The sequence below is a fragment of the Quercus robur genome, chromosome 1, assembly GCF_932294415.1.
Source record: "Quercus robur chromosome 1, dhQueRobu3.1, whole genome shotgun sequence".
Classification (NCBI taxonomy): Eukaryota; Viridiplantae; Streptophyta; class Magnoliopsida; order Fagales; family Fagaceae; genus Quercus; species Quercus robur.
Genome location: NC_065534.1, coordinates 36,587,402 through 36,612,839, shown reverse-complemented (window position 1 = coordinate 36,612,839; position 25,438 = coordinate 36,587,402). Strand labels below are relative to the sequence as shown.

The window sequence follows — 25,438 nt, the reverse complement described above, 5'->3', positions numbered from 1 at the left end:
CCCATACACAGCAACTTCTTCAAGAACAATGAACTAGGGCAAATTCTGTCTCCAGTCACAATTTGCTTGAACAAACTTTGCTCAACATTTGTGCAACTTGTGAACTTTGGCGGCCCTTAAAATAATCCTTTTATATGTCTAGGGTTAAGAGAAAAGAAGGCCCAAAGACACATTCACGGATTCCAAGTAAACAGATTAGAATTTTTTTTTTTTTCTTAAACCTCGACAGATAGGAGGTGTCGAGTAGGTGTCGAGCAGGTGTCGAGTAGGTGTCGAGCACACAGGCTGAAACAACTTTCTTAAGCTCGATAGATGCAGTTGTCGAGCTTTAATGAATTTCCACTTCTCAGCTTATTTCTTGGATAAACTTGATGACTTCAACACTTGATCTTGAAACATAGTTTCTGAAGTATTAAAAACACCTAGATCTACCCAATTACAAGTAAAGTGCGTTTTGTCAAAGGATTAGCCAATTACATAAAATAGTGACATATGTTCCTAACAAGTGAATCACATATGTCCTAACAATCTCCCCCTTTGGCAATCTGTGACAAAACCACAACAAACAAATGAACATATGGGAGAAGTCATAAATCACTCAACTCATATTCACTTGTTGAATACAATAAAATCTATCCTAATACAAACTCTTGAAAATTTTTGCAAGAAGAGAGTTTATGGCAAGTAGACTTTGACAACCTGTATTTCTGAAACACTTTAAACAAAACACATTAGGGCATCTTTCTATGAAATAGAAATAATAGATTGCATACAAGTAATAAGAAGCATGCGCATAAAGAGAGAAAAGAAACAACACATGTAAGGGATAGGTGAAAGAAGAACATACATCCACAAATAGAGAAGAATAAGTACAATGTATGTCAATAAATGGTCATAAGACCTAAGGTACAAGAACAATGTATCTATAAAAGAAAGAAAAGAAAAGATACATAAAATCTTCACTACATCCCTCAAGATATCAACACTCCCCCTAACAAAAGTATGTCGTATACTAACTCTCCCCCTAAGAATGACTACTCTCATTTCCCCAAACTACTCCCCCTTTTTGCCACGAGTGACAAAGTGTAAGAGTGTCAAGTAGACATCTCATCGGTAGAGCTAGCATCTCTGTCATCATCATCAGAAGTATCATCGTCATCACCATCATCATCATCCTCATCCACAGAATCAGAATCAAAAGCCACTAGAGGAGGTGGAGGAGAAGCCTCAAGAGAAAAACCGCCCATGATCGCCTGCCATCTAGCAATGCGGCCAACACAGACGTTCACCTGATACAACTCTGTAGAGAGTGTATCTAGGTGAGCATTCATGCGTTGAAGCTGCGCCATGATGTCTCCTAGTGACACATCACTTGTGGAAGAGGAGGGAGCGGATGTGGATTGAGCAGATCGAGATGGAGCCGGACGGGTGGGAGCTGATGAATCTGTCTATCGCAACCTAAACTGTGCCTTGCTACATTTAACGATAGCATAGTCTATGGCACAAATATGAGTGAAGTGGTTGGACACAGGAAAAGGGATGGAAAAATGGCGTAATATCCTCATGATAGCGGAAGGAAAGATGAGCTTATCATGGGACGCCGAATCCAGATGAACATCTATAATGGAAAGAATAAAATGAGAAGGGAAATCAATAGTAAGATGCTCAAGGAGGGATAACAAAAACCGAGCACGAGGCTTTGTAATGGAGTTATAATGAGAGAGAGGATGGAGTACAAAGGTCATAATCATGTTCAAAAACCGAGGGCCTTTTGCAAAGCCCGAACAGTAAGTGAACTGGCGCTCACCCCACTTGGAAGGACGCTCACAAAAAGCGGATTTGAGCTCATCCTTGGACATAGTCTGCAGACGCTCACAACCAGGGTAGTCAGGGAACTCTACCTTAGGAACCCGAAGCACATCCACAACAAGCTGCTGTGTGGAATGCGCGTACCTCGAACGTGAGTGAAGAAAAGAGGTACTAAACGATCAATCCTATGCATGTTGGAGTAAAACTCTTGGATAAGCACGAGAGGACAAGTGACCGGGATGTCAAACAGTGACTGCCATCCTCGACTGTGAATGACATCAGGAAGGTCGGTGTCGGCGAAGTCTACCAGAATGACTTGGCATTTTGAATGAATGCTGCGTCTAGAAAAGTTCTCCGAGAATGCCTTGTGGGCATCATCATCACAGAACCGAAGAGAGATAGGAGCATAATCAAAAGATGAAGAGGCTCCGGAAAGAAGAGGGTTCCAAGCCAAAGTAAATTTACAATTAGGTGCCATAGATATGACTAACGTAAATAGAAGGAGAGGGAGCGAAAAAGAGACAATCAGAAAAGCTCCAAAACAATTAAAATATAGCAAGTGTATTGAAATGAAGTACGTATGCATGGGAAATGCATGAACATGTGACATGCAAAGTAAATTGCATCATGGGCTCAGCTGAATCCAATCCTACCAGCACACAATCAATTGCACACATCTAAAATGCATGATAATACTGTTATTATGCTAATGTGATGCAATGCTTGAGATTTTAAACTCATTTAAGCAAAACCCATCCCAAAATTTCAACAAACACTCATCAATTTTGAAAAACCCCAAAATTTTTCAAAATCCCCAAAACCTAGGTTTCAAAACATGAAATGCATGAAGAATGAGAGTTAGAAGCTTACCAAGTGAAGAAAATCTTGAAAAATATTGAAGAAACCTTAAGGAGAAGATTTGGAGTGAGGTTAGAGTGTTTGGGAGATGAGGAGATAGAGTTATCGAGAGAGAGATTGAGAGAAATGAGGTTCGGATCACACGAGGAGAATATATAGAACCTCAGTAAAGCTCAACAGATGAAGGGGTCGAGAGGTGTTGAAAGGTGTCAAGCCAAGTGTCGAGGATTTGACCGTCGACAAATACAGGTGTCGAGGTACAAAAACATTAGACACAAGAGAAAAAGCTTGAAGAAACCTTAAGGAGAAGATTTGGAGTGAGATTAGAGTGTTTGGGAGATGAGGAGATAGAGCTATCGAGAGAGAGATCGAGAGAAATGAGGTTCGGATCGCACGAGGAGAATATATAGAACCTCAGTAAAGATCGACAGGTGAAGGTGTCGAGAGGTGTCGAGAAAGGTGTTGAGCCAAGTGTCGAGGATTTGGCCGTCGACAGATACAGGTGTCGAGGTTCAAAAACATCAGACACAAGAGAAAAAGCTTGAAGTAACCTTAAGAAGAAGATTTGGAGTGAGATTAGAGTGTTTGGGCGATAAGGAGATAGAGCTATTGAGAGAGAGATCAAGAGAAATGAGGTTCGGATCGCACGAGGAGAATATATAGAACCTCAGTAAAGCTCAACAGATGAAGGTGTCGAGAGGTGTCGAGAAAGGTGTCAAGCCAAGTGTCGAGGATTTGGCCGTCGACAGATATAAGTGTCGAGAAGGTGTCGAGGTACAAAAACATTAGACACAAGAGATGAGGCTCGATCGATCCACCAAGTGTCGAGAAGCAATCGAAAGGACAGGAACTTTCTCGATCAACCCACCAGGTGTTGAGGAGGTGTCGAGATTGCGATAAGAAAAATCTTGGAAGCTCGATAGATAGCCAAGTGTCGAGGAGGTGTCGAGCAAGCTTTTAAAAACAGTTTTTCGAGAAGAGAAAAACACAGACATGAATACAATCAAGCATGCAACTCAACCAAAGATCCAAACACCATATTAACCTCTCAAAATCATCTCTCAACATTAATTTTAAGCACATGGATCCCAAAAACACACACACACACACACACACACACACACACACAATAGGTCTAACCAATTTTATATTTCAAAAATAAGTCAAGACAGTTTAATGAGTATATAGTAACACATGTAAAACCTTGTGACGGCCAAATCGCATTGTACCCACACATGTATCAAGAGTAGCAAAGAATATTGTATGTTGTGTGTGAAAAATATCACAAGATTGCATAAGGGTATATATGTTATGACGATTTGAGATATGAGAAAATCACTTTAACTCACACACGATCATAACTGTTTGATAGGGACTATCACCTTTGAGGTACATCCTATAACTCCCACATCTCCTAGAATACACGCTTGCAATCATATTTAAAGCATTTTGATCTTTTTACTTTTTATTTTTCTTTGCATATTTTTCTTTTAAGCAAATAATGCATGGGCATATAAGAGATAGAAAAGAAATACCCAATTATGTTAAGCTTTTGACATTCCAATTTTGTTATGCTGAAGCACACAAATGTCATTGACATTGCACTTTTGCTATGCCGAAGCATACAGATGTCATTTCATGATTGGCAGGCAACAGTGGTGAGATGGTTATTTATGCATTTCTTTTAGGATTTTATAGTCCTTCCCGTCAAAAAGAGTGATATGAGTGTTAAGTACAAGAGATAACTTAATCTTACTCATAACAAACAAGAGCCACAAAGCTCACTTGCTTAGTTGTGCATAGAGATGCTCATCTAAGCTACAAAAGATACAAAGTTTAGAAAATTTTGATTCAATGGCCATCCAAGGTACACAAGCACCAATGTACAAAAACACACTGTTTTTGTATTTTTTCGATTTTTATTTTTATTTTTATATGAAAAGCAAAATAAAGCAAAACTGAAAAATAACCAAACAAAAACATTTTAAACAAAGTAAAGCATAAAAACTAGATGCAAATGCATGAGGAAGAAGGAGGAGAGAAAAAGATAAATCCATAGAGATAACACCAATGTTTTGATGAAGGAATTCAAAACGTTTGCTGTCAAGAGGTTTGGTGAACAAGTCAGCCTTCTGATCATCGATGTGAATAAGCTCAAGAGTGAGAATACCATCTTCGACAAGCTCCTTAATGAAGTGATGTTGAATTTCTATGTGTTTGGTTCGAGAATGTTGAACCAGATTCTGAGAGATGTTGATGGCACTGGTATTGTCACAATAGATGGTGAGATGCTTTTGACAAATACCATAATCATGGAGGAGATTTTGCATCCATAGGAGTTGGGTGCAACAGCTACCGACAGCGATGTACTCAACTTCTGCAGTGGATAACGAGATGGAGTTCTGCTTTTTGCTCATCTAGGAGACAAGATTGTTACCCACATAAAAACAACCTCCCAAAGTACTCTTTCTATCATCAGCATTCCCAGCCCAATCAACATTAGAATACCCAGCTAAGACATCATTTGTGTCCTTGTTGTACCACACACCAAACTCAGCAGTGGTTTTGACATACTTTATAATTCTTTTTAAAGCAGTCATATGAGATTCTTTAGGATTAGCTTGATATCTAGCACATACTCCAACACTGTAACCAATGTCAGGTCTACTAGCAGTAAGGTAAAGAAGACTACCTATCATGCTTCTATATAGAGATGAATCTACACTTTTGCCGAACAAGTCTACAATGAGTTTAACATTTGGGTTCATAGGGGTTCTAACAGACCTAGCATATTCCAAACCAAACTTTTTTACAAGATTCTTAGCATATTTAGATTGAGATAGGAATATACCTGAATCTTGTTGGCGAATATGCAACCTAAGGAAGTGTGTCAGCTCTCCAATCATGCTCATCTCGAACTCGGCTTCCATGAGTTTTAAGAAGCCATGAGCAAGTTCATCCTTAGTCGACCCAAAGATGATATTGTCAACATAGACTTGAGCAACTATCAACTCGCCATCCTCTTTTTTGATGAAAAGAGTCTGATCAAGTTTTCCTCTTGTGAACCCATGTGACACCAAGAATTGTGTGAGCTGATCATACCAAGCTCTAGGGGCTTGCTTTAATCCATAAAGTGCCTTCTTGAGATACAACACATGGTCTGGAAAGTGTGGATCAATGAATCCTTTTGGTTGAGCCATATAGACATCTTCTTTAAGTAGCTCATTCAAGAAAGCAGTCTTTACATCCATCCAATAAAGTTTGAACTTCAAATGACATGCTAGGGCAAGGAGAATTCTAATGGACTTCATACGTGCAACTGGGGCAAATGTCTCATCATAGTCTACTCCTTCCATTTGTGAGTATCCTTGAGCTACAAGCCGAGCCTTGTTGCGAATCACATTGCCCTCCTTATCAGTCTTATTGTGGAATATCCACTTTGTGCTGATGATGTGCTTACCTTCCAGTCTAGGTACTAAGGTCCAGACATCATTCCTCTGAAACTGAAGCAGTTCATCATGCATTGCTTCGACCCAACTTTCATCCTGAAGAGCTTCCTCAACTTTTGTGGGTTTAACCTGTGACAAATAACAAGAATAAGACACAAAGTTAGCAACACATTTATCAACTGTACGTTTCCTTAATGTGAGTTCATTCATATTTCCCACAATAACTTCTAGAGGATGATTTAATTTAATCCTGGAGGAAGGTCATTTCTCTTCATGAGATTCAAAATCTAGTGAAGTGGGTATATTTGCAGAATCTTCCACAACATTGGGAGTTTCGGGAGTACTTGGAGATGCAGGTTCTTGTTCAACAATTTCTTGGACTTCCTTAGGCTCAGGAGGAAGAATTTCTTTGGGGAATTCCTCAATACCTTTCTTAGCACTGAAATCTGAAGACTCATCAATAACAACATTCACTGTCTCCATTACCTTCATAGTTCTTTTGTTGTATACCCGATAAGCCTTGCTTGTGGAGGAGTAGCCTAGAAATATACCTTCATCACTCCGAGAGTCAAACTTTCCCACATTCTCTCTATCCTTGAGGATGAAACAAGTAGTTCCAAAGATTCTGAAATACTTTAGATTCGGCTTCCTTCCTTTCCATAAACCATATGGAGTCTTCTTAGTACCGAGTCTGAAGTACACCCTATTAACCGTATGACAGACAGTGTTAACGGCTTCTCCCCACATGTTTCTAGCCACATCCTTGTTGTGTAACATGACTCTAGCCATCTCCTGAGTAACCCTGTTCTTCCTTTCTACTACACCATTCTACTAAAGAGTAATAGGAGCAGAGAATTCTTGAGATATACCTAATCTTGTGCAAAAGGACACCATATACGAGTTCTCGAATTCTTTACCGTGGTCACTTCGAATTCGTTCAATCTTCAGGCTCTTTTCATTCTGCAGTCTTGTGTACAAAGCTTCAATATGCTCAGGAGCATCAGACTTGGATCATAGGAGAATGACCCAAGTATACCTAGTGAAGTCGTCTATCACAACCATGATGTATCTCTTACTACTAAGAGATTCGGTTCTAGTTGGACCCATAAGATCCAGATGTAGAAGTTTCAATGGTCTAGATGTAGTTGATGTTTGAGTGCCCGGATGCTTAGCTTTCGTCTGTTTCCCAAGTTGACATGGCCCATACACTACATTATTCATTCTACTAAGCTTTGGTATCCCCAAGACTGATTCATGCCTAGATATAATAAAGAGATGTTTGTAACTAGCATATCCCATCTGTTGATGCCATTGATCTTCATTTGGCAAACAAATGCTATTGCACACAATATCAGCATCAGGAACCAATCCATAACAGTTGTCTAAAGTGCGAACACCACTTATGAGTTTCTTTTCAGACTCATCCATGACAAGACACTTTCCTTTTGAGAATAGCACCTTAAAGTCTTGATCACATATCTGACTTATGCTCAACAGGTTCACCCTCAGACCTTCCATATATAAACCATTTACAATGTCCGGCAGTTCAGGTAGAGAGATGATTCCCTTTCCTTTAATCTGTGATTTGCTCCCATCACCAAAAGTGACATTGCCACCTTTCTTAGACTCGAAAACCTTGAAAAGAGATCAGTCTCTAGTCATGTGTCTTGAACAACCGCTGTCAAGGTACCACAAACATGTGTACATAACTTTAAATGTGGACTTCATCATAAAACACACTTCGTGCTTAGATGACAGATCAGTAGGAATGGTGCTTTCTCTCATGTGCCTTTTACGAGCTAAATCTTTAACTTTCACTCTTCTCAGATGAACTCCTTTACACATTTTTATTCTGAGACAATCTAGTTTCTTCTTAGGCAAACTGAGATCTTTTACAATGGTCATCACAAGTGAATTCAAATAACTTTTTGACTTGTATTTTCTGATACACTTAAACAAGCAGAGATTAGAAAAACAAGATGTATTTGAATTGAAAGATCTCTTCAAGCCGGTTGCGGCCATGACAATAGGGGTCAATGGATCAACACAGCAAAGATTAAACCTAATCAGAGTGCCCGCTCTGATACCACTTGATAGGCCAAAAACGAATTGACCCATTGTGATAAATTAATCAATTAATTTAGCAAAGTGAATTAACATGCAAACGCGTGGTAGCACAAACAAATCACCAATAAACTAAGTATGCAACGGAAAATAAATAACACGATGATTTGTTTATGAATGGGGAAAACCTAACGGCAAAAACCCCACTAGGTGATTTTCAGGTCACCACTCCCGAAATTCCACTATTATCACAACAAGCGGTTACAAGTAAAGGAATCCCAGTACCTTATACCAACCTACAGTTGAATCCTTACCCCAATACCCAATTAGACTTGTTTTGTAGTGACAATTTCTCCTTTTGATGTACGGCTCCCAAGTACGTGACTAACCAATTGCGCGGATCCCAGTACACGACTTCAATCACCAACTAGAGAAGGTTGTTGGCTGCAAAGTTCTTCAGTTCATTCCAATGATGAAGATCAAGAAGATGCTTGGTCACAAAACCCTATGGTGTACATAAACAACAAATTCTTCAAGAACAATGAATTAGGGCAAATTCTGTCTCCGGTCACAATTTGCTTGAACAAACTTTTCTCAACACTTGTGCAATTTTTGAACACTTTGATAGCCCTTAAAATAATCCTTTTATATGTTTAGGGTCAGGAGAAAAGAAGACCCAAAGACACATTCACGGATTCTAAGAAAACAGATCAGAATTTATGTTTCTTTCTTAAATCTCGACAGATAGGAGGTGTCGAGCAGCTATCGAGCAGGTGTCGAGCACACGGGTTGAAACAACTTTCTTAAGCTCGATAGATGCAGCTGTCGAGCTTTAATGAATTTGCACTTCTCAGCTTGTTTCTTAGACAGACTTGATGACTTCAACACTTGATCTTGAAACACAGTTTCTTGAAGTATTAAAAACACCTAGATCTGTCCAATTACAAGTAAAATGTGTTTTGTCAAAGGATTAGCCAATTACATAAAATTGTGACATATGTTTCTAACAAGTGAATCACATATGTCCTAACATGTGAGACACCTTTTTTATGGGGTGATCGCCAAAACATCTCATGCTCGAGCTTTGCAAAAGGTCCGAGGTTTCTGAATATGGTGATGACATTTGTCCTTCATCCCTTGTCTTAGTATAACTCTATTACCGAGCTTTATGCTTCATTTTTGCTTTCCCTCATTGAGGACCTTACTATAGACTTTTCCTCACTTCATTCTCTCCCTTATAGATGTCTATAAGGATACGGCGACCCGTGATAAGCTTATCTTTCCTTCCGCTATCATGAGGATCATTCGTCATGCCTCTGTCTCCTATCCAGAGTCTGCTTATTTCACCGTCATGTGTGCCATTAGCGTGGCGTCTGTTCGACAAAGCAAGGCCTAGCTTTGATCGAAGTGGCCACGAACCGAGATGGCGACACCTCCACCCCATTCCTCTCCATCCACCTCCACTCCTTCTTCTTCTTCTACGGGTGGTGTGACATTAGAAGCTGTCATGGCGCAGCTTGAGCGCATGGATGCTCGCCTTGATACACTTTCTATTGAGTTGTATCAGGTGAACACCCGTGTTTGTCGTATCGCACAATGACAAGCTCATATGGGTGGCTTCACCGCGTCTCCATCTCCCTCTCCATCTCCACAGGCTTTAGAGGAGGAGGACGATGATGATGGCTCTGATGATGATGATGATGATGATGAGGATGAGGATGCTAGCTCTTTTGGTGATGAAGAGATGACCGCTTTTCAGTGACTTACCCTTTGTCATTCGTGACAAAAAGGGGGAGTAGTTATGAGTTGAGAGTAGTCATGTACTTAGGGGGAGAGTTATCATAGGACTTTTTGATAGAGGGAGTGTTTTTTTTTTTTTTTTAAAGGATGTAGTGAGGATTAGATTTTATTGTATTCAACAAGTGATTATGAGTTGAGTGATTTATGACTTCTCTCATACTTCATTTGTTTGTTGTGTTTTGTCACGGATTGCCAAAGGTCGTTAGGACATATGTGGAACATGTTAGAACATATGTCATGTAGAATTGACTAATCATTTGACAAAACGCACTTTACTTGTAATTGGATAGATCTAGGATGTTTTTAATACTTCAAGGAACAAGAGTTCAAGTCTAGTATTGAAACCATGCAAGTCTGTCTAGGAATCAAGTGAAGAAGTGTTGTTTATTAAAGCTTAATAGATGTATCTATCAAGATTTAATGTTTAATTCCTGACAGCTCTTGACAGAAGCTATATCTATCAAGAATTACGAAATTTAAATTTCCAGATCTGTTTTTCACGCATATTCAAGCTATTTGTATAGGGTTTCTTTTCTCACAACCCTAGACATATATAAAGATTATTTTAAGGGTCGTCTAAGGTGATGCAACTTGATGCAAAGTGATTATTCACTCAAATTATGACTAGAGAAAATTTTCCCTAGTTCATCTTTCTCTTGAAGAAGCTGGTGCGTTTGTGTGCCAAGGGTTTTGTAACCAAGGAGCTTCTTGATCTTCATCGTCTGGATGAACTGAAGAACTTTACAATCAACATCTTTCTCAAGTTGGTGTGTTAGTCACGTACTGAGATCTATGCATCAATTGGTTAGTCACATATTGGGAGCCATATATTGAAATGAGAGATTGTCACTACATTACAAGTCCAACTGGGTATTGGGATAAGAGTTCAACTGTACATTGGTATTAGGTACTAGGATTCCGTTTACTTGTAACCGCTTGTTTTGATAATAGTGGATTCTCGGGAGTGGTGACTTTAAATTCACCCAATGGGGTTTTGCCTTGGTGGTTTTCCCCATTCGTAAACAAATCACCCGTATCAAATTTAATTTCTGCTGCATTCAGTTAATTGGTGATTTGTTTGTGCTACCATGCTCATTACATGTAATTGAATCTAATCAATTTCACTTGGCTAATTAATTGACTAATTTACCAAAGGGGTCAATACATTCTTGTCCTATCACATATTCACAATTTTGTTAGATTGCATAGCAAGCACATTGGATGAATTCGGGTAAGCGAAGTGGTAGTCAATCTATCAATTAGTTGTTGAAGACCACTTTTTTTTTTTTTTTTTTTGGTGTAAATATCCTACCTATATGTGCCTATATTTATTAATTTGTGTAACACTACATTTTCAATTAATTGAAACTGTTACACTTTAGTTTCATTTTTCTCAATCACATCTCGTTCATATGAAATAAACATTGTCCTTTATTGTGCCTTTCATTGCACATTTATTTAAAATAAACCTCTGCGGTCTTCTATTTTTTTTGGAAAAAAGTTAATAATTTGCATCCATTATTAACATCTACTACATTTTCCAATCACCAAAAAAAAAAAAAAAAAAAAAACCTAGGGGTGTGATATATATTGATTTGTCTATTAATATTTTCTCTAATTAATGAGTATTTTTTAAAGAGTGTGAATGATATATATTGATTTGTCTTCTTCTTCTTCTTCTCCTTCTTCTTTTTTTTTTTGGCAGATATCGGGTTTGACTCATTATTTTAGTGCATGTGTTCTAAGTGGTGCCCTCCCTTCCTCCTATTATTTTTGCCTGTTGTTTTTCTTATATTTAATCTATTTTTTTTGTATTTTTTTTAGGGTGACATATCAACAATTTTGTTATATTGCATAGCAGGCACATTGGATGAATTTTGGTGAGCAAAGTGGTAGTCAATCTATCAAGTAGTTGTGAAAGACCATTTTTTGTGAATATCCTACCCATATATGCCTATATTTATTAATATGTGTAACACTACGTTTTCGATTAATTGAAACTATTACACTTTAGCTTCATTTTTCTCAATCACATCTCTTCCATATGAATTTTAATATTGTCATTTGTTGTTCCTTTCATTGCACATTTATTTAAAACTAGCCTTTGAGCACGCGCTTAAGGCTCTTCCATTTTTTTGGGAAAAAGTTAAAATTTGTATCCATTATAATTTGGGATTACTATATTTTCTAATCAAAATAAAACCTAGGGGTGTGGTATATATTGATTTGTCTATTTTTTTTTTTTTTTGTTGTTATCGGGTTTGACTCATTATTTTAGTGTATGTGTTCTAAGTGGTGCTCTCTCTTCCTCCTATTATATTTGTTTGTTGTTTTTTTCTTACATTTAAGCCTCACTCTCTATTTTTTTTTGTATTTGTTTTAGGGTGACATATCAACAATTTTGTTAGATTGCATAGCAAGCACATTGGATGAATTTGGGTGAGCGAAGAGGCAGTTAATCTATGAAGTAGTTGTTAAAGACCATTTTTTTGTAAATATCCTGCCCATATATGCCTATATTTATTAATATGTGTAACACTACGTTTTCGATCAATTGAAACTATTACACTTTAGCTTCATTTTTCTCAATCACATCTCTTCCATATGAATTTTAATATTGTCCTTAGTTGTGCCTTTCATTGCACATCATATACTATATATAAAAGCAGAAATCATTTCCTACAATTAAGGTGCTTTTGACATATAGGAAAAATCCCCACCTAAAAATTTGCCACATATAGAGTTTAATTTGAAAAGTTACATCGCTAAAAACTCAAAGCCAAATATTATAGAGTTTAATTTGGAAAGTTACATCGGACCCATTGATTCCAACCCAAACAGCGCAACCCTGCAAAAAACTTAGGCCTTGTTTCGATTAGGGGTGTTTTGAGTGATATGACTGGAAACTCATAATTGAGTTATCAAAAAACGTGGGACCCACAATTTTTTTTTTTGTTTGGCTTGATTTCCTAAACTTGTTTTCATCACTCAAACTCAGTTTGGGTTGAGTGAGAGTGATGAAAACCGAAAACACCAAATTAGTGTTTTCAGTTTTTGAGTTACATAACTCAGTGGCAGAATTGTAAATTTTTTACCTCTGTGGAGCCCACAACTTTTGTGTTGTCAACTCCACAGGCTTCCTCTTTTCTTTTTTTTTCTTTTTTTTTTTTTTTTTTTTTTGCTTTTCTCTACTTCTTTCTTCACTACACCACCAACCCCTTTTTGGTCTTCTTCTTCTTCATTCCTTCTGTTTCTTTTTTTCTTCTTCTACTGAGTTCCACCGGCTTCCTTGCTTCTTCTTCTTCAATTTTTTTTTTTTTTTTTTTTTTGCTTTTTCTCTACTTCTTCTTTCTTTCTTCTTCATACCCACTCTACCACCAACAACATTTTTTTTCTTCTTCTTCTTTTTCTTCATTAGACCCACTACACCACTAACAGTTTTTTTTTCCTCCTCTTCTTCCTGGTTGTCTTTCTTTCTTTTCTTCTTTTTCTTTCTTTCTTTCTTCTTCAGACCCACTCACCATGTTCATCCACGCATAAATATATCCCCAGAAACAGAAACCCACTCCTCATTTTCATGATTTTGGTCTTTAATTTAAGGATTCCTGGGTTTGGATTTGGGTTTTCTGTGTTTGTGAGTTTAAGTTGGCAATTTTGGATCACCGATCTGAAGATTTTGTGTTGGTGTGCTTGGGTTTTCTGTGTTTGTAGTTGTGGTTTGAAGCTTGGGCTATGATGGAGGTGGGTTTGTGTGGTTGGTGGTGGTATTGATGATTGAAAATTTTTTCTTTTTGTGGCTGTAGCTGATGGTTGGATTTTCTTTTGGGTTAGATTTATTTTTTCGTTTTGTGGCCGTTGGTGGTGTTGACAGTGGTGGGTTCTGAGTTTGCCATTGTATATATGGTTTTCGGTCTGTGGGTAAGAGAAAAAAAATTTGAAATTTGGAATAGGGAAGAGGGAAAATATGTGCTATGAGTAAGAGAAAAAAATTCATGGAGAAACGGTGAAGTGGGAGGGAACCAGTCCCTTGCTGGGTTATGTGAAATGGGTTTTATGGTGTACAGAGGCGTGAAATCAGTTGTTGGGTTTTGTGATGGGAAGGAAGAGCAGTAAAATGAAGAGAGAGAATGTCACGTGCGGGTACCCATATGACCGTTCTGTGTAGTGTCAGTGGTGGGGTCCATGGGTTTGGGGAAAAGTTGTAGAGATATATAACTGAGAACTGAGTCCAAACATGTGTTTTGTAATTTTTGAGTGAAGGTGAGGTTTGAGAATTGAGTTATGAGTTTTGGGTTTGAGTTATGGGTTTTGAAAATCGAGATATGGAAATTGAGTTAGCTCTAAACCAAACGGGCCCTTAGTCATTCATTGTTTCAACTTCCAATTCGTTTAACACATGGCCAAAAGAAAAAGTCTTCCCTACCATCTGCTCTTTTTGACTTTGCACTATTTAGTATCTAATAGAGTGCCTCTCTGTTTCTCTCAAAAAATCTTTAACTCACTTTCGTTAAATCTAAGATTAGAGTTCATTCACCTTTTTTATTTTTCCAGAGAAAGAAGCAAAAGAAGGAAGATGATACCGACTTCGGCATCAATAACGAAAAAAAGTCCCCTCCCACAAACAATGCCTCCGATGGGTTCTATTCTTTCTCTAATTTTTTTTTAGGTAAATTAGATCTGTTATATGTTTTCAACTTTTTCAATTTGGTTCCAAACTTAAATTAAGAAATTAGTGCTAAGGAAATCAAATTTTAATATGTGATTATTCTTTTTTTTTTTTTTTGGTAATAGATTTTTTTTCAATTCGTCTATTTTGGAATTAAATCATTCAATTTCTTTCTCTCCAGAGATGAAGAGGAATCTTTTCCCAATCTAGAGTCTCTAATTTCATCAAATCAAGGTATTGATTTTTTTTTTCCCCCTAAAAACTGTAAAACAAACACACAGTGCAAATACCACAATCAATATTAATTTTCACTAAAACCTTATTAAAGACCATTATAAGGTTCTAGTATATTATACTTCTACAATGATTGCGATCTGTATATATATTGTGATTGAAATTATTTTAATTTAGGCTTAGGTTTGGGTATGGTCTCTTAAGGTTTCGAATATTCTCATAATCTGTTTGTTTTGTTTTGTTTTTTTTTTTTTTTTTTTGGTGTGTTGAAAATGTTGTTAGGTTGATCATCATCGTATAAACATTTAATGCTTGCTAATTTTTTTTATTGGTTCTAGGTTGATCATCGTATTTTAATACTTGATGCATAGAATTGGAATAAGGGTAAATTAGAAATTGAAATGGTAAATTGATGGGGTTGGATTTGTAGTTGGCTTTGATCATTCAAATTTACTGTGTGCATTGGATTGTTATATTGCTATTTGTGTTATGATGTTGATACATGTATGTTTGTTGCGTTGATGGACTCAAAATCCCAAAGTGTGTATCATACTATCATTAATTCCACTTTTAGTTGGTAGATCTTAGATCACGTTCAATTTGAATGGTTCCCTTTGCTAAAAAGTCCATACCTTACATAATATTCATTGGAACACCACTGTTGCTTTTTTTTTTTTTTTAATAAGTATTCATTGGAACACCACTGTGTTTCAATATGTTACAAATTTTGAAATATATTAGAACGTTGAACACACTTTTGGCATGAAATGAGACTTAACTTTATGATGAGGCATTGCCATTTTCATGAAACTTATGCCATTTTGGGTATTTGATCTAGGAAGGTTTTGGTTATCTATCTATTATTGATGAGGCTGAGGGCAAGCGCTATACCGTATCATACTTAAATTTATTTGGTTAAATAACTCACTTTTCCCTCTTTTATGAATTACCTACAATGAGTGAGGGAAAGGGTATTTCTAAATTTAAGCTAAGTATATGGATAGAGTATATAATGTAGAAAATATTTGTATATAAATCGTTGGATTAATTTACAAAAACGTTACTTTGTAATTTTTATATCTTAATTATGCTTGGTTTATGGCTTTGGGATGAAGCTGAAGTTCTTTGACATGACATTTGATTTTAGTTCTAATGGCACAGTACCTATTGAGTACATACTTTTAAAATTTGTAGAATATACATATTTAGAAGGTGCCTATCTTTTTGATAAATATTGCCTATAGAGAGGTTTATTTAGAAGCTTTCCTTGAGCAATTTTTCAAAATTTATTAAGGATCATAATAACATTTGACTATGGTCCTCCACTAAATATGCATGTAGTTCTAGGGTGCAATTTCTTCACTTTATATGTTGTTTAAATAGATAATATTTTTTATAGTTATCCCTTTTTTTTTTCCCAGTTAAATAACAATTTCATTTCAATAGAAACAGGAAATTAGATATTGATTAGGCATAAATATTGATGTGTATACTTGGTTATAATAAACAACAATTTCTTTTTTCTAGAATAGATGATTGTAAAAGGAGGCTTACAGGCAAATCACTCGCTGAAAAAATGCACCAAGTTTAGATTTTTATGTCAATCTTCTTGCACTACAAAAACTTGACATGATGCTCAAATGTAAGTTAACTTTTATTTTCTTAAAGTGAAATTCTTTTTTTTAGATACACACTATTTTCTCTTATATGTGCTAGCTCATAAAAACGAAAATATTCTTTGACAAGAAATATTAGATGGTTTTGAATGTATTGCATTTTTGTATGCAAAATAGAGGAGAATTATGGAGAATTCTCTTTGTTCAAACTCATTTCATGTGTTCCTCCAAGTGGCCTGTCTAAGAAGGGAAGTACACACATGAAGTGATTCGAAGATACAAATGTTTTAAACATTTATAGGGAATATTGGATACTATATGTTTAAATAAACTACATTATTTAAGTTTGAATGTATGCAGTGGAAGTGTGAGAACTAAGTTTATGTTGTATACAAAGTATTTTAGGTCGTAAAATGATCCTGCGCATTGCGCGGGTTAACCATTATTTATTTAAAACTAGCCTTTGAGCACGCACTCAAGCGTGTGCTCAAAGGCTCTTCTATTTTTTTGGAAAAAAGTTAATAATTTGCATCCATTATAATTTGGGATTACTATATTCTCCAACCACAAAAAAACCTAGGGGTGTGATATATATTGATTTGTCTTTTTTTTTTTTTTTTTTGTTATTGGGTTTGACTCATGATTTTAGTGTATGTGTTCTATGTGGTGCTCTCTGCTCCTTTTAATATTTTTGTTTGTTGTTTTTCATACATTTAAGCCTTACTCTCAATTTTTTTGTATTTGTTTTAGGATGACATATCAATAATTTTGTTAGATTGTATAGCAGGCACATTTGATGAATTTGGTTGAGCGAAGTGGTAGTCACTCTATCAATTAGTTGTTAAAGACAATTTTTTGTAAATATCCTACCTATATATGCCTACATCTATTAATTTGGGTAACACTACATTTTCAATTAATTGAAACTGTTAAACATTAGCTTCATTTTTCTCAATCACATCTCTTTCATGTGAAATATTATATTGTCCTTTGTTGAGCCTTTCATTGCACATTTATTTAAAACTAGCCTCTAAGCACACACGTGTTCTTCTATTTTTTTCAAGGAAGTTAGTACCGTACTGGAGGCTGTACCGGTTTGGCCAGTGGTACAATATATTTTGGATACTGGCCAATACTGGTGTACCGTTTCGGGTTTACCGCTATCTTTTACTATTTTATACAATATACAATGTTATATTTCTAATAACTCAATATATCACTTTGGCAACTTTTTATATATTTTGGTGGAGTTAGAGCATTAGCAGCAGTGAAGTTATATAGTTATTTTAGTTTCACCAAAGCACAAAAATACATGTTACAATAGTGAAGCTATAGCTAAAATTTTTAAAAATTATAATAAGTTACTGACTCACCCAGTCAATTACTGAAAGTCCTAACTCATTAGGATTTCATTTTTTTTTTCATTCTTTATTTCACTCCACACATCTTGCTTACAGTTGTAGCCCATTAGTCTTTCATTATAAGTTTATTTATTTATTTATTTTTCATTCTTTTTTTCACCTCCACACGTTTTGCTTTGAAGTCTTGTCACTTGCATCTTGACTGACTACTTTTCTACTTTCAAGTGAGTGTACCAAAACTAAAAAGAGAGACAGACACACGTTAAATGAAGAAGATGAAGGGGCTATAGAAACAGAGGCCGGCGAAAAAAAAAGGAAAAGAAGAAGAAATGCATAGCAGAGACAAATACGAAGTAGAGGAGGAAAAACCGAGGTAAGAGTGAGGAGTTGGATCTTGAAATTTGGTGGTTTTCTGAGTTTTTTTAGTTTTGCTCGGTATCTATTTTCCGGCTGAAACCCGATATTTATCCTGGTATGTCCGAAACGGCTCCGGTACAGCCGGTATTTAAACCGAAACGAAATAAGAGCATTTCCATACCGGCCTAAGCATCGGTACGGCAAATTGCGGCAGTACTGGACGGTATAGTACGAAATTAACTTCCTTGATTTTTTTGGGAACAAGTAAATAATTTGCATCTATTATAATTTGGGATTACTACATTTTCCGATCACAAAAAAACCTAGGGGTGTGATATATATTGATTTGTCTTTTTTTTTGGTTATCAAGCTTGAGTCATTATTTTAGTGTATGTGTTCTAAGTGGTGCTTTGTCTTCCTCCTATTATTTTTGTCTGTTGTTTTTCATACATTTAAGCCTTACTCTCTTTTTTTTTTTTTTTTTTTTTGTATTTGTTTTAGGGTGACATATCAACAATTTTGTTAGATTGCATAGTAGGCACATTGGATGAATTCGGGTGAGCGAAGTAGTAGTCAATCCATCAAGTAGTTGTTAAAGACCATTTTTTGTAAATATCCTACCTATATATGCCTACATTTATTAATTTGGGAAACATTACATTTTCAATTAATTGAAACTGTTAAACTTAAGCTTCATTTTTCTCCATCACATCTCTTTCATATGAAATAGTATATTGTCCTTTGTTGAACCTTTCATTGCACATTTATTTAAAACTAGCTTTTAAGCACGCGCGTGGTCTTCTATTTTTTTGGAAAAAGTAAATAATTTGCATCCAGTATAATTTAGCATTACTACATTTTCTAATCACAAAAAAATCTAGGGGTGTGATATATATTGATTTGTCTTCTTTTATTTATTTATTTTATTTTATCTTGTTATTAGGCTTGAGTCACTATTTTAGTGTATGTGTTCTAAGTGGTGCTCTCTCTTCCTCCTATTATTATTTTAATGTTATTTTCTTACATTTAAGCCATACTCTCTATTTTTTTTGTATTTGTTTTAGGGTGACATATCAAAAATTTATTAGATTGCATAGCAGGCACATTGGATAAATTTGGGTGAGCGAAGTAGTAGTCAATCCATCAAGTAGTTGTTAAAGACCATTTTTTGTAAATATCCTACCTATATATGCCTACATTTATTAATTTGGGAAACATTACATTTTCAATTAATTGAAACTGTTAAACTTTAGCTTCATTTTTCTCCATCACATCTCTTTCATATGAAATATTATATTGTCCTTTGTTGATCCTTTCATTGCACATTTATTTAAAACTAGCCTCTAAGCACGTGTGTGCTCTTCTATTTTTTTTGGGAAAAAGTTAATAATTTGAATCTATTATAATTTGGGATTATTACGTTTTCCAATAACAAAAAAACCTAGGGGTGTGAAATATATTGATTTGTCTATTTTTTGTTGTTATTGGGGTTGACTCATTATTATAGTGTATGTGTTCTAAGTGGTGCTCTCTTTTCCTCCTATTATTTTTGTATGTTATTTTCTTACATTTAAGCCTTAGTCTCTTTTTTTTTTTTGTTTTTTGCATTTGTTTTAGGGTGACATATCTAAAATTTTGTTAGATTGCATAGTAGGCACATTGGATGAATCCGGGTGAGCGAAGTGGTAGTCAATCTATCAAGTAGTTGTTACGGACCACTTTTTGCAAATATCCTACCTATATATGCCTATATTTATTAATTAGTGTAACACTACGTTTTTAATTAATTGAAACTGTTATACTTTTGCTTCATTTTTCTCAATCACATCTCTTTCATAAGAAATTTAATATTGTCCTTTGTTGTGCCTTTCATTGCACATTTATTTAAAACAAGTCTCTGAGCACGTGCTGGTCATCTATTTTTCTGGGAAAAAGTTAATAATTTGCATCCATTATAATTTGGGAATATTACATTTTTCAATCACAAAAAAACTTGGGGTGTGATATATATTGATTTGTCTATTATGGCCTGTTTGGAAGTTTAAAAAAGGAGGGGGAGTAGAGTAGAGGGAGGGAGAGTAATTCAATTACCTTGTTTGGAAGTTTTTTAAGGAAGGAGTGGGAGGAGTTTGGAGGGGTTTGGAGGGGTTTCAACCACCTCTAACCTCTCATTTTTAATTCCCCCAAATTGGAGAGATTTGGAGGGAGAGTAGAGTAGATAAATTATTGACTAGATAAATTTTCCAATTTACCCTTTCTAAATTAATAATAGACGAATGTTGCAAGTCCATTTTCAAATAGGGGTAAATTTGTCTATTTTAGTCATTTCCTCTCCTCTCCATCCTAATTTTTAAAACATAGAAATAAGGGGAAGTGCTAATTACTCCATTCCCCCTTACTAATTTTAAACACATCCAAATAAGGTGGAGGGGAACCATTCCCCTCTACTCTCCTCGCCACTACTCTCCTCCCCTCTACTATCCTCCCCCTCTAAACTTCTAAACAGGCCATTAATATTTTCTGTAATTAATGAGTATTTTTTAAAGAGAGGGAATGATATATATTGATTTGTCTATTTTTTTTTCTGTGGTTATCGGGTCTGACTCACTATTTTAGTGTATGTGTTCTAAGTGGTGCCCTCTCTTCCTCCTATTATTTTTGCATGCTGTTTTTCTTAAATTTAAGCTTTATTCTCTATTTTTTTTTTTTTGTATTTTTTTTAGGGTGACATATCAACAATTTTGTTAGATTGCATAGTAGGCACATTGGATGAATTTTGGTGTGCGAAGTTGTAGTCAATCTATCAAGTAGTTGTTAAAGACCATTTTTTGTAAATATCCTACCTATATATGCCTACGTTTATTAATTTGGGTAACACTACATTTTCAATTAATTGAAACTGTTAAACTTTAGATTCATTTTTCTCAATCACATCTCTTTCATATGAAATGTTATATTGTCCTTTGTTGTGCCTTTCGTTGCACATTTATTTAAAACTAGCCTTTGAGCATGTGCGTGGTCTTCTAGTTTTGGGGAAAAAGTTAATAATTTGCATTCATTAAAATTTGGGATTATTACATTTTCCAATCACAAAAAAACCTATGGGTGTGATATATATTGTTTTCTCTATTAATATTTTCTCTAATTAATTAGTATTTTTTAAAAAGTGGGAAAGATATATATTAATTTCTCTCTCTTCTTTTTTTTTCTTTTTTTTTTAATTATCAGGTTTGACTCATTATTTTAGTGTATGTGTTCTAAGTGGTGCTCTCTCTTCCTCCTATTATTTTTTTTTTCTATTGTTTTTCTTACTGATGATGCCGTAAATATCACCAGTGAGCTACACGACTCTCGCACACTCGTAACGATATTTGCACAGAAAAGAGAGAAGACCTAATAGAGAGCACTGGTGTGGTACCGGCTGAATACCCTCCGAATGTCAAGTTAGAACTATTCTCACAACTCTAGAGTGCTAGAGAAGTGTAAATTATGCATACCTCGATTTGTAAGGGTATTGAGGTTTTTATAGTAGTAGAAGATTGGCATCTCTTCCTTGGTGTAGAAGTCTTTTCCTTATAGGAATTCTCTTGAATAGTCCCGAACGTGATGGACAAGACATTTCCTTGTAGAGAAGATCTTCATTAACGTGCTTATCTTCCGGAATCCTCTTCGTGCTAGGATTTCATTTACCTTGGGATTCTATGGTGATTAAGTGTGTATCGCAAGTATTTCCCATCTAGGGTTTCTGTTGTACCTATCCATAACAAACCTTTGCACAAGTTGGGCTTGCCATCTACCGGCCTATGGACATGGATCCGTTAGGCCCATTTAATGGAGGTCCGTTAGGCTATATTTTTATCCTCTTTAGTTGCCCCCTTCACCCCATGGGTTCGTCATCCTTGAGTGGAAGGACCCGTGGGGTGACGGTTTAAGGCTCTGGGGGTGACAGTTCAAAGGTCTGTGGGTCGACGGTTTCAAACGCGGATGCCATGAACGGCGCCAATGCTTGACAGGTTGTCCGGAAGCCATTATGATGCATGACACGTGTCGCTTTTCGATTGGATTTTATCTCGGATCAAAGCGTCGCTTCGTCTTCTGTGCATTTCCTCTATAAATATCAGTGTCTTCCTTTCTCATTTCTCCATTTTTAGCTGAAACACACTGTTAGAGCGCAATCGTCATCCTTGTCAGAGACCAATTCGTTCAGTTGCTATATCCGTCATCAACACACTTCCTTCGTTCATTCACAAAATTGGTAAGTACTCTATTTTCACAAGTCCTTTTTACCTGCAGATATACTTTTACCTTTTTTTTTTTTTCCTAGACTTTATACACCCGTCATCATTTCTAGATCCGTTAAAGTCTTAGGTTTTGTCGTCATGTGTAGGCAATGTCTAGTGCGTCAAGTATCTAGTCAGTTGTCCGTGACGGGGCGGATTACGAAGAAATATACCCGTCCGGTCATAAAGACCAAGAGAGTCCAGGCGAAGAGAGGAGTCCGTCTGTCTCTTCCTCATCTTCAAGAAATGAGGATATGGAGATGGCTGTTCAAGAAGAGGTTTCTGATGACAGCGAGGAACAAACACTAAAATCCGTCGTAGGTGCTAATGGACTTAGAGAGTTCATCATGCTACCGGAGTGGACGGTGAATAATTTTAAGTCCACCATCAAGGAGAAACACTTCAACACTCTTAGGGATAATTTCCAAATTTCAGATAACATCCCCATCTGTTTTCCCTATAAGTCAGAGAAATGCTACTATGAAGGGGTAGACGGTGTCGGAGTGTATGAACAGATGCTGAAGGTGGGACTTAGGTTTCCACTAAATTCCCTTCACCGTGAGTTACTCAAATACCTGGGCCTATTCGTCAACCAAGTGTTTTCAAACGCCTGGAAGGCCTTCATAGCAATGGAGGTCCTGTACGGTGCTATGACAGATGGTGCAAGGATGCTGACAGTGAGGGAATTCCTTCACTGTTACCATCCAGATGAGATAGACAAGTAAAGGGGGATGTATAGTTTCATGCCTAGGAGTTCGTTGTTGAAAGTTATATTTGAAACACCAGACTCAAATAGGGATTGGAAGAGCCGTTATTTCTTCCTAGAAGGTGATGAGTGGATGTGTTGTCCAGGGGACATGGAACACATGCCCGTTGACACGACTTGGGACATATTGCATTCGTCCAGTATGCACCCGTCCTAGAGTGTGAATCTTTTACAGTTTATTATAACTTTTCCAACAATTTTAATCGTTCTTCTTCTTTGCAGTTAGACGGCGCCCACAAGTTGAACTTGGGGAGTTCAGCTTTCTTGAGAAAATTTTTTCTATGACCCAATCGGAGGAAAGGACTTGGGCAAAATTAGTTACACTTAATACCATCCATTGGTATTGTGACGGACTTGAGCCAACGCCAGCAGCCGTCAAATATGAAGCAAAAATCAGCAGACGTAAATCCGTCGTCCTCATTTTATTTGAACGGTCTTCATTTTTATTTTAGTAGTTAACTTCACCCGTTCACATTTTCAGAAATGGACGATGCTAAGAGGAGAGCACTAATTAGGTCGCAAGCTGCCAAGAAAAAGGAGACCGGCGACGTGGCTCCTAAGGGGATGGGCTCAAGCAACCCGTCCATAAAGAGGAAGCAACTGCCTGAAGGGGACCGTCCTGCTAAGAAGCCCAAAGTCCCTTTGGAGCCCGTTGTAGGGCTAATGGCTGAGAGTGCGAAGACGGTCACCCTAGTGAAGCACAAGGCTGGCAAAGGCCCTATGAAGGCTCCGTCCACCAATCAAGAGAAGCCACTCGTCCTCCTCCGCAAAGATTCTAAACATGCCTTGGAGCAGCTCTTGTCCATCATTTCATCGGAGGATTATGAGGACTTGGGCAACCACTCCACAGAAGCCATGGGGGAGACAGGTCTTTTTGCAATCGCCCAGGTAATCTAGCTTGTCACCTTTATGTTCGTCCTTTATAGTTGGCTTTCCATCTAACTCCCCTTTTACTTGTGTTTCAGGCCATGGTTATGATGAAAGGGCTGATGGGATGCTGTCTTACCCACAAGACAGCCCTGGAGCGTGTACGGGCAAAGGCAGAGCAGATGGAGGATGATCTGAACCAACTACAAAGTTGGAAATCCAAAATGGAGAAAAAGTTCAAACTTTCGGAGAGGGTAAGAAAAGATCTTAAGCAGAGCACGAAGGAGGCGAAGAAGGCCTTTGAGGGTAAGGACAAGGAGGTACAGGACCTGAAAGATAGGCTCCGTCAGGCTAAGGAGGTGGCGATATGGGAGTACCGTGACTCCGACACCTTGCTGTCAAAGCTAGGAGACTCTTTCCTGCAGGGTTTTGACAATGCCCTCCATCAAGTTAAGAAGGCCTACCCCGACCTGGATGTTTCAAACATTAAAGTTGAGGACCAAGCTCAAACCTCCGCCATGCCCGTCGCCTCAGAGGACACTTACAACCTTTTTGCTGAGGATGCAACTCAAGGCGACAGAGAGTTAGCTCTGGCCCAGAATGCCCAAGGTCAAGTTCAAATTGTGGGAGATGACACACGTCAGGAGAAGGACGCAGACCCTCAGGAGTAGATTTTTTTTTTTTTGGTAAGTTGGGAAAACAATCCCTTAATTTTATTCGTCATTATGTTCATGTTAAACAATTTCCCCTTCGAGGGTTTTATATTTCTATCTGCCCATTTTGGTTTAATTGCTTATTTCATGGTTGCTATGAATGTAGTGGTCTGTTTCTCATTTTACTCATCCGCTATGTGAGGCCTTTAATTTTATGGAAATTGGGTTAAAACCTAACTTCCAAAATGTGTCCATCCACATTGTGTTATGGAATTTAAGTTTCGTTTGTCTTCATGTCTAGAGGGATCGTCCTCCTTACGGACCCGATTAGACTTTTATCCTCAATGGACTTTCTGTTCATTTTATGGACTAAAATCTACATTTTTTCCTCATGTAGAACCGTCCACTTTATGGATTTAAATAAAATTTACATCCTTTATGTACCGTCCACTATATGGACTGGGTAGTATTTTCATCCTTCATGGATGAACCGTCCACTTTTTGGACTCTAGCCTATACCCGTCCACTTTTGTGGACTTAGAATCCTCATCCTCCTGGGATGATCCGTCCAACCTATGGACCTTATTTATATCCGTCCACTTTTGTGGACTTAGAATCTTCATCCTCTTAGGATGATTCGTCCAGCTTATGGACTTTA

General features: G+C 36.9%; 1 protein-coding gene across 1 annotated transcript; it reads left to right on the top strand.

Annotated features, from left to right (window-relative positions):
- Nucleotides 1-13,424: 13,424 nt before the first annotated feature.
- LOC126688504 (uncharacterized) lies at nt 13,425-24,806 on the top strand. The gene is made up of 5 exons (XM_050383221.1): nt 13,425-14,646; nt 14,828-14,880; nt 18,083-18,230; nt 23,483-24,128; nt 24,226-24,806. The coding sequence occupies exons 4-5, from the start codon at nt 24,042-24,044 to the stop codon at nt 24,796-24,798; spliced, it is 660 nt and encodes a 219-aa protein (XP_050239178.1). The 5' UTR covers nt 13,425-14,646; nt 14,828-14,880; nt 18,083-18,230; nt 23,483-24,041; the 3' UTR covers nt 24,799-24,806.
- The last annotated feature ends 632 nt before the right edge of the window (nt 24,807-25,438 follow it).

Coding starts and splice junctions, on each gene's coding strand:
- LOC126688504 (XM_050383221.1), top strand. CDS start 24,042: ATGCCTTGGAGCAGCTCTTGTCCATCATTTCATCGGAGGATTATGAGG. Junction 24,129..24,225: donor AGAAGCCATGGGGGAGACAG/GTCTTTTTGCAA, acceptor CTTGTGTTTCAG/GCCATGGTTATGATGAAAGG.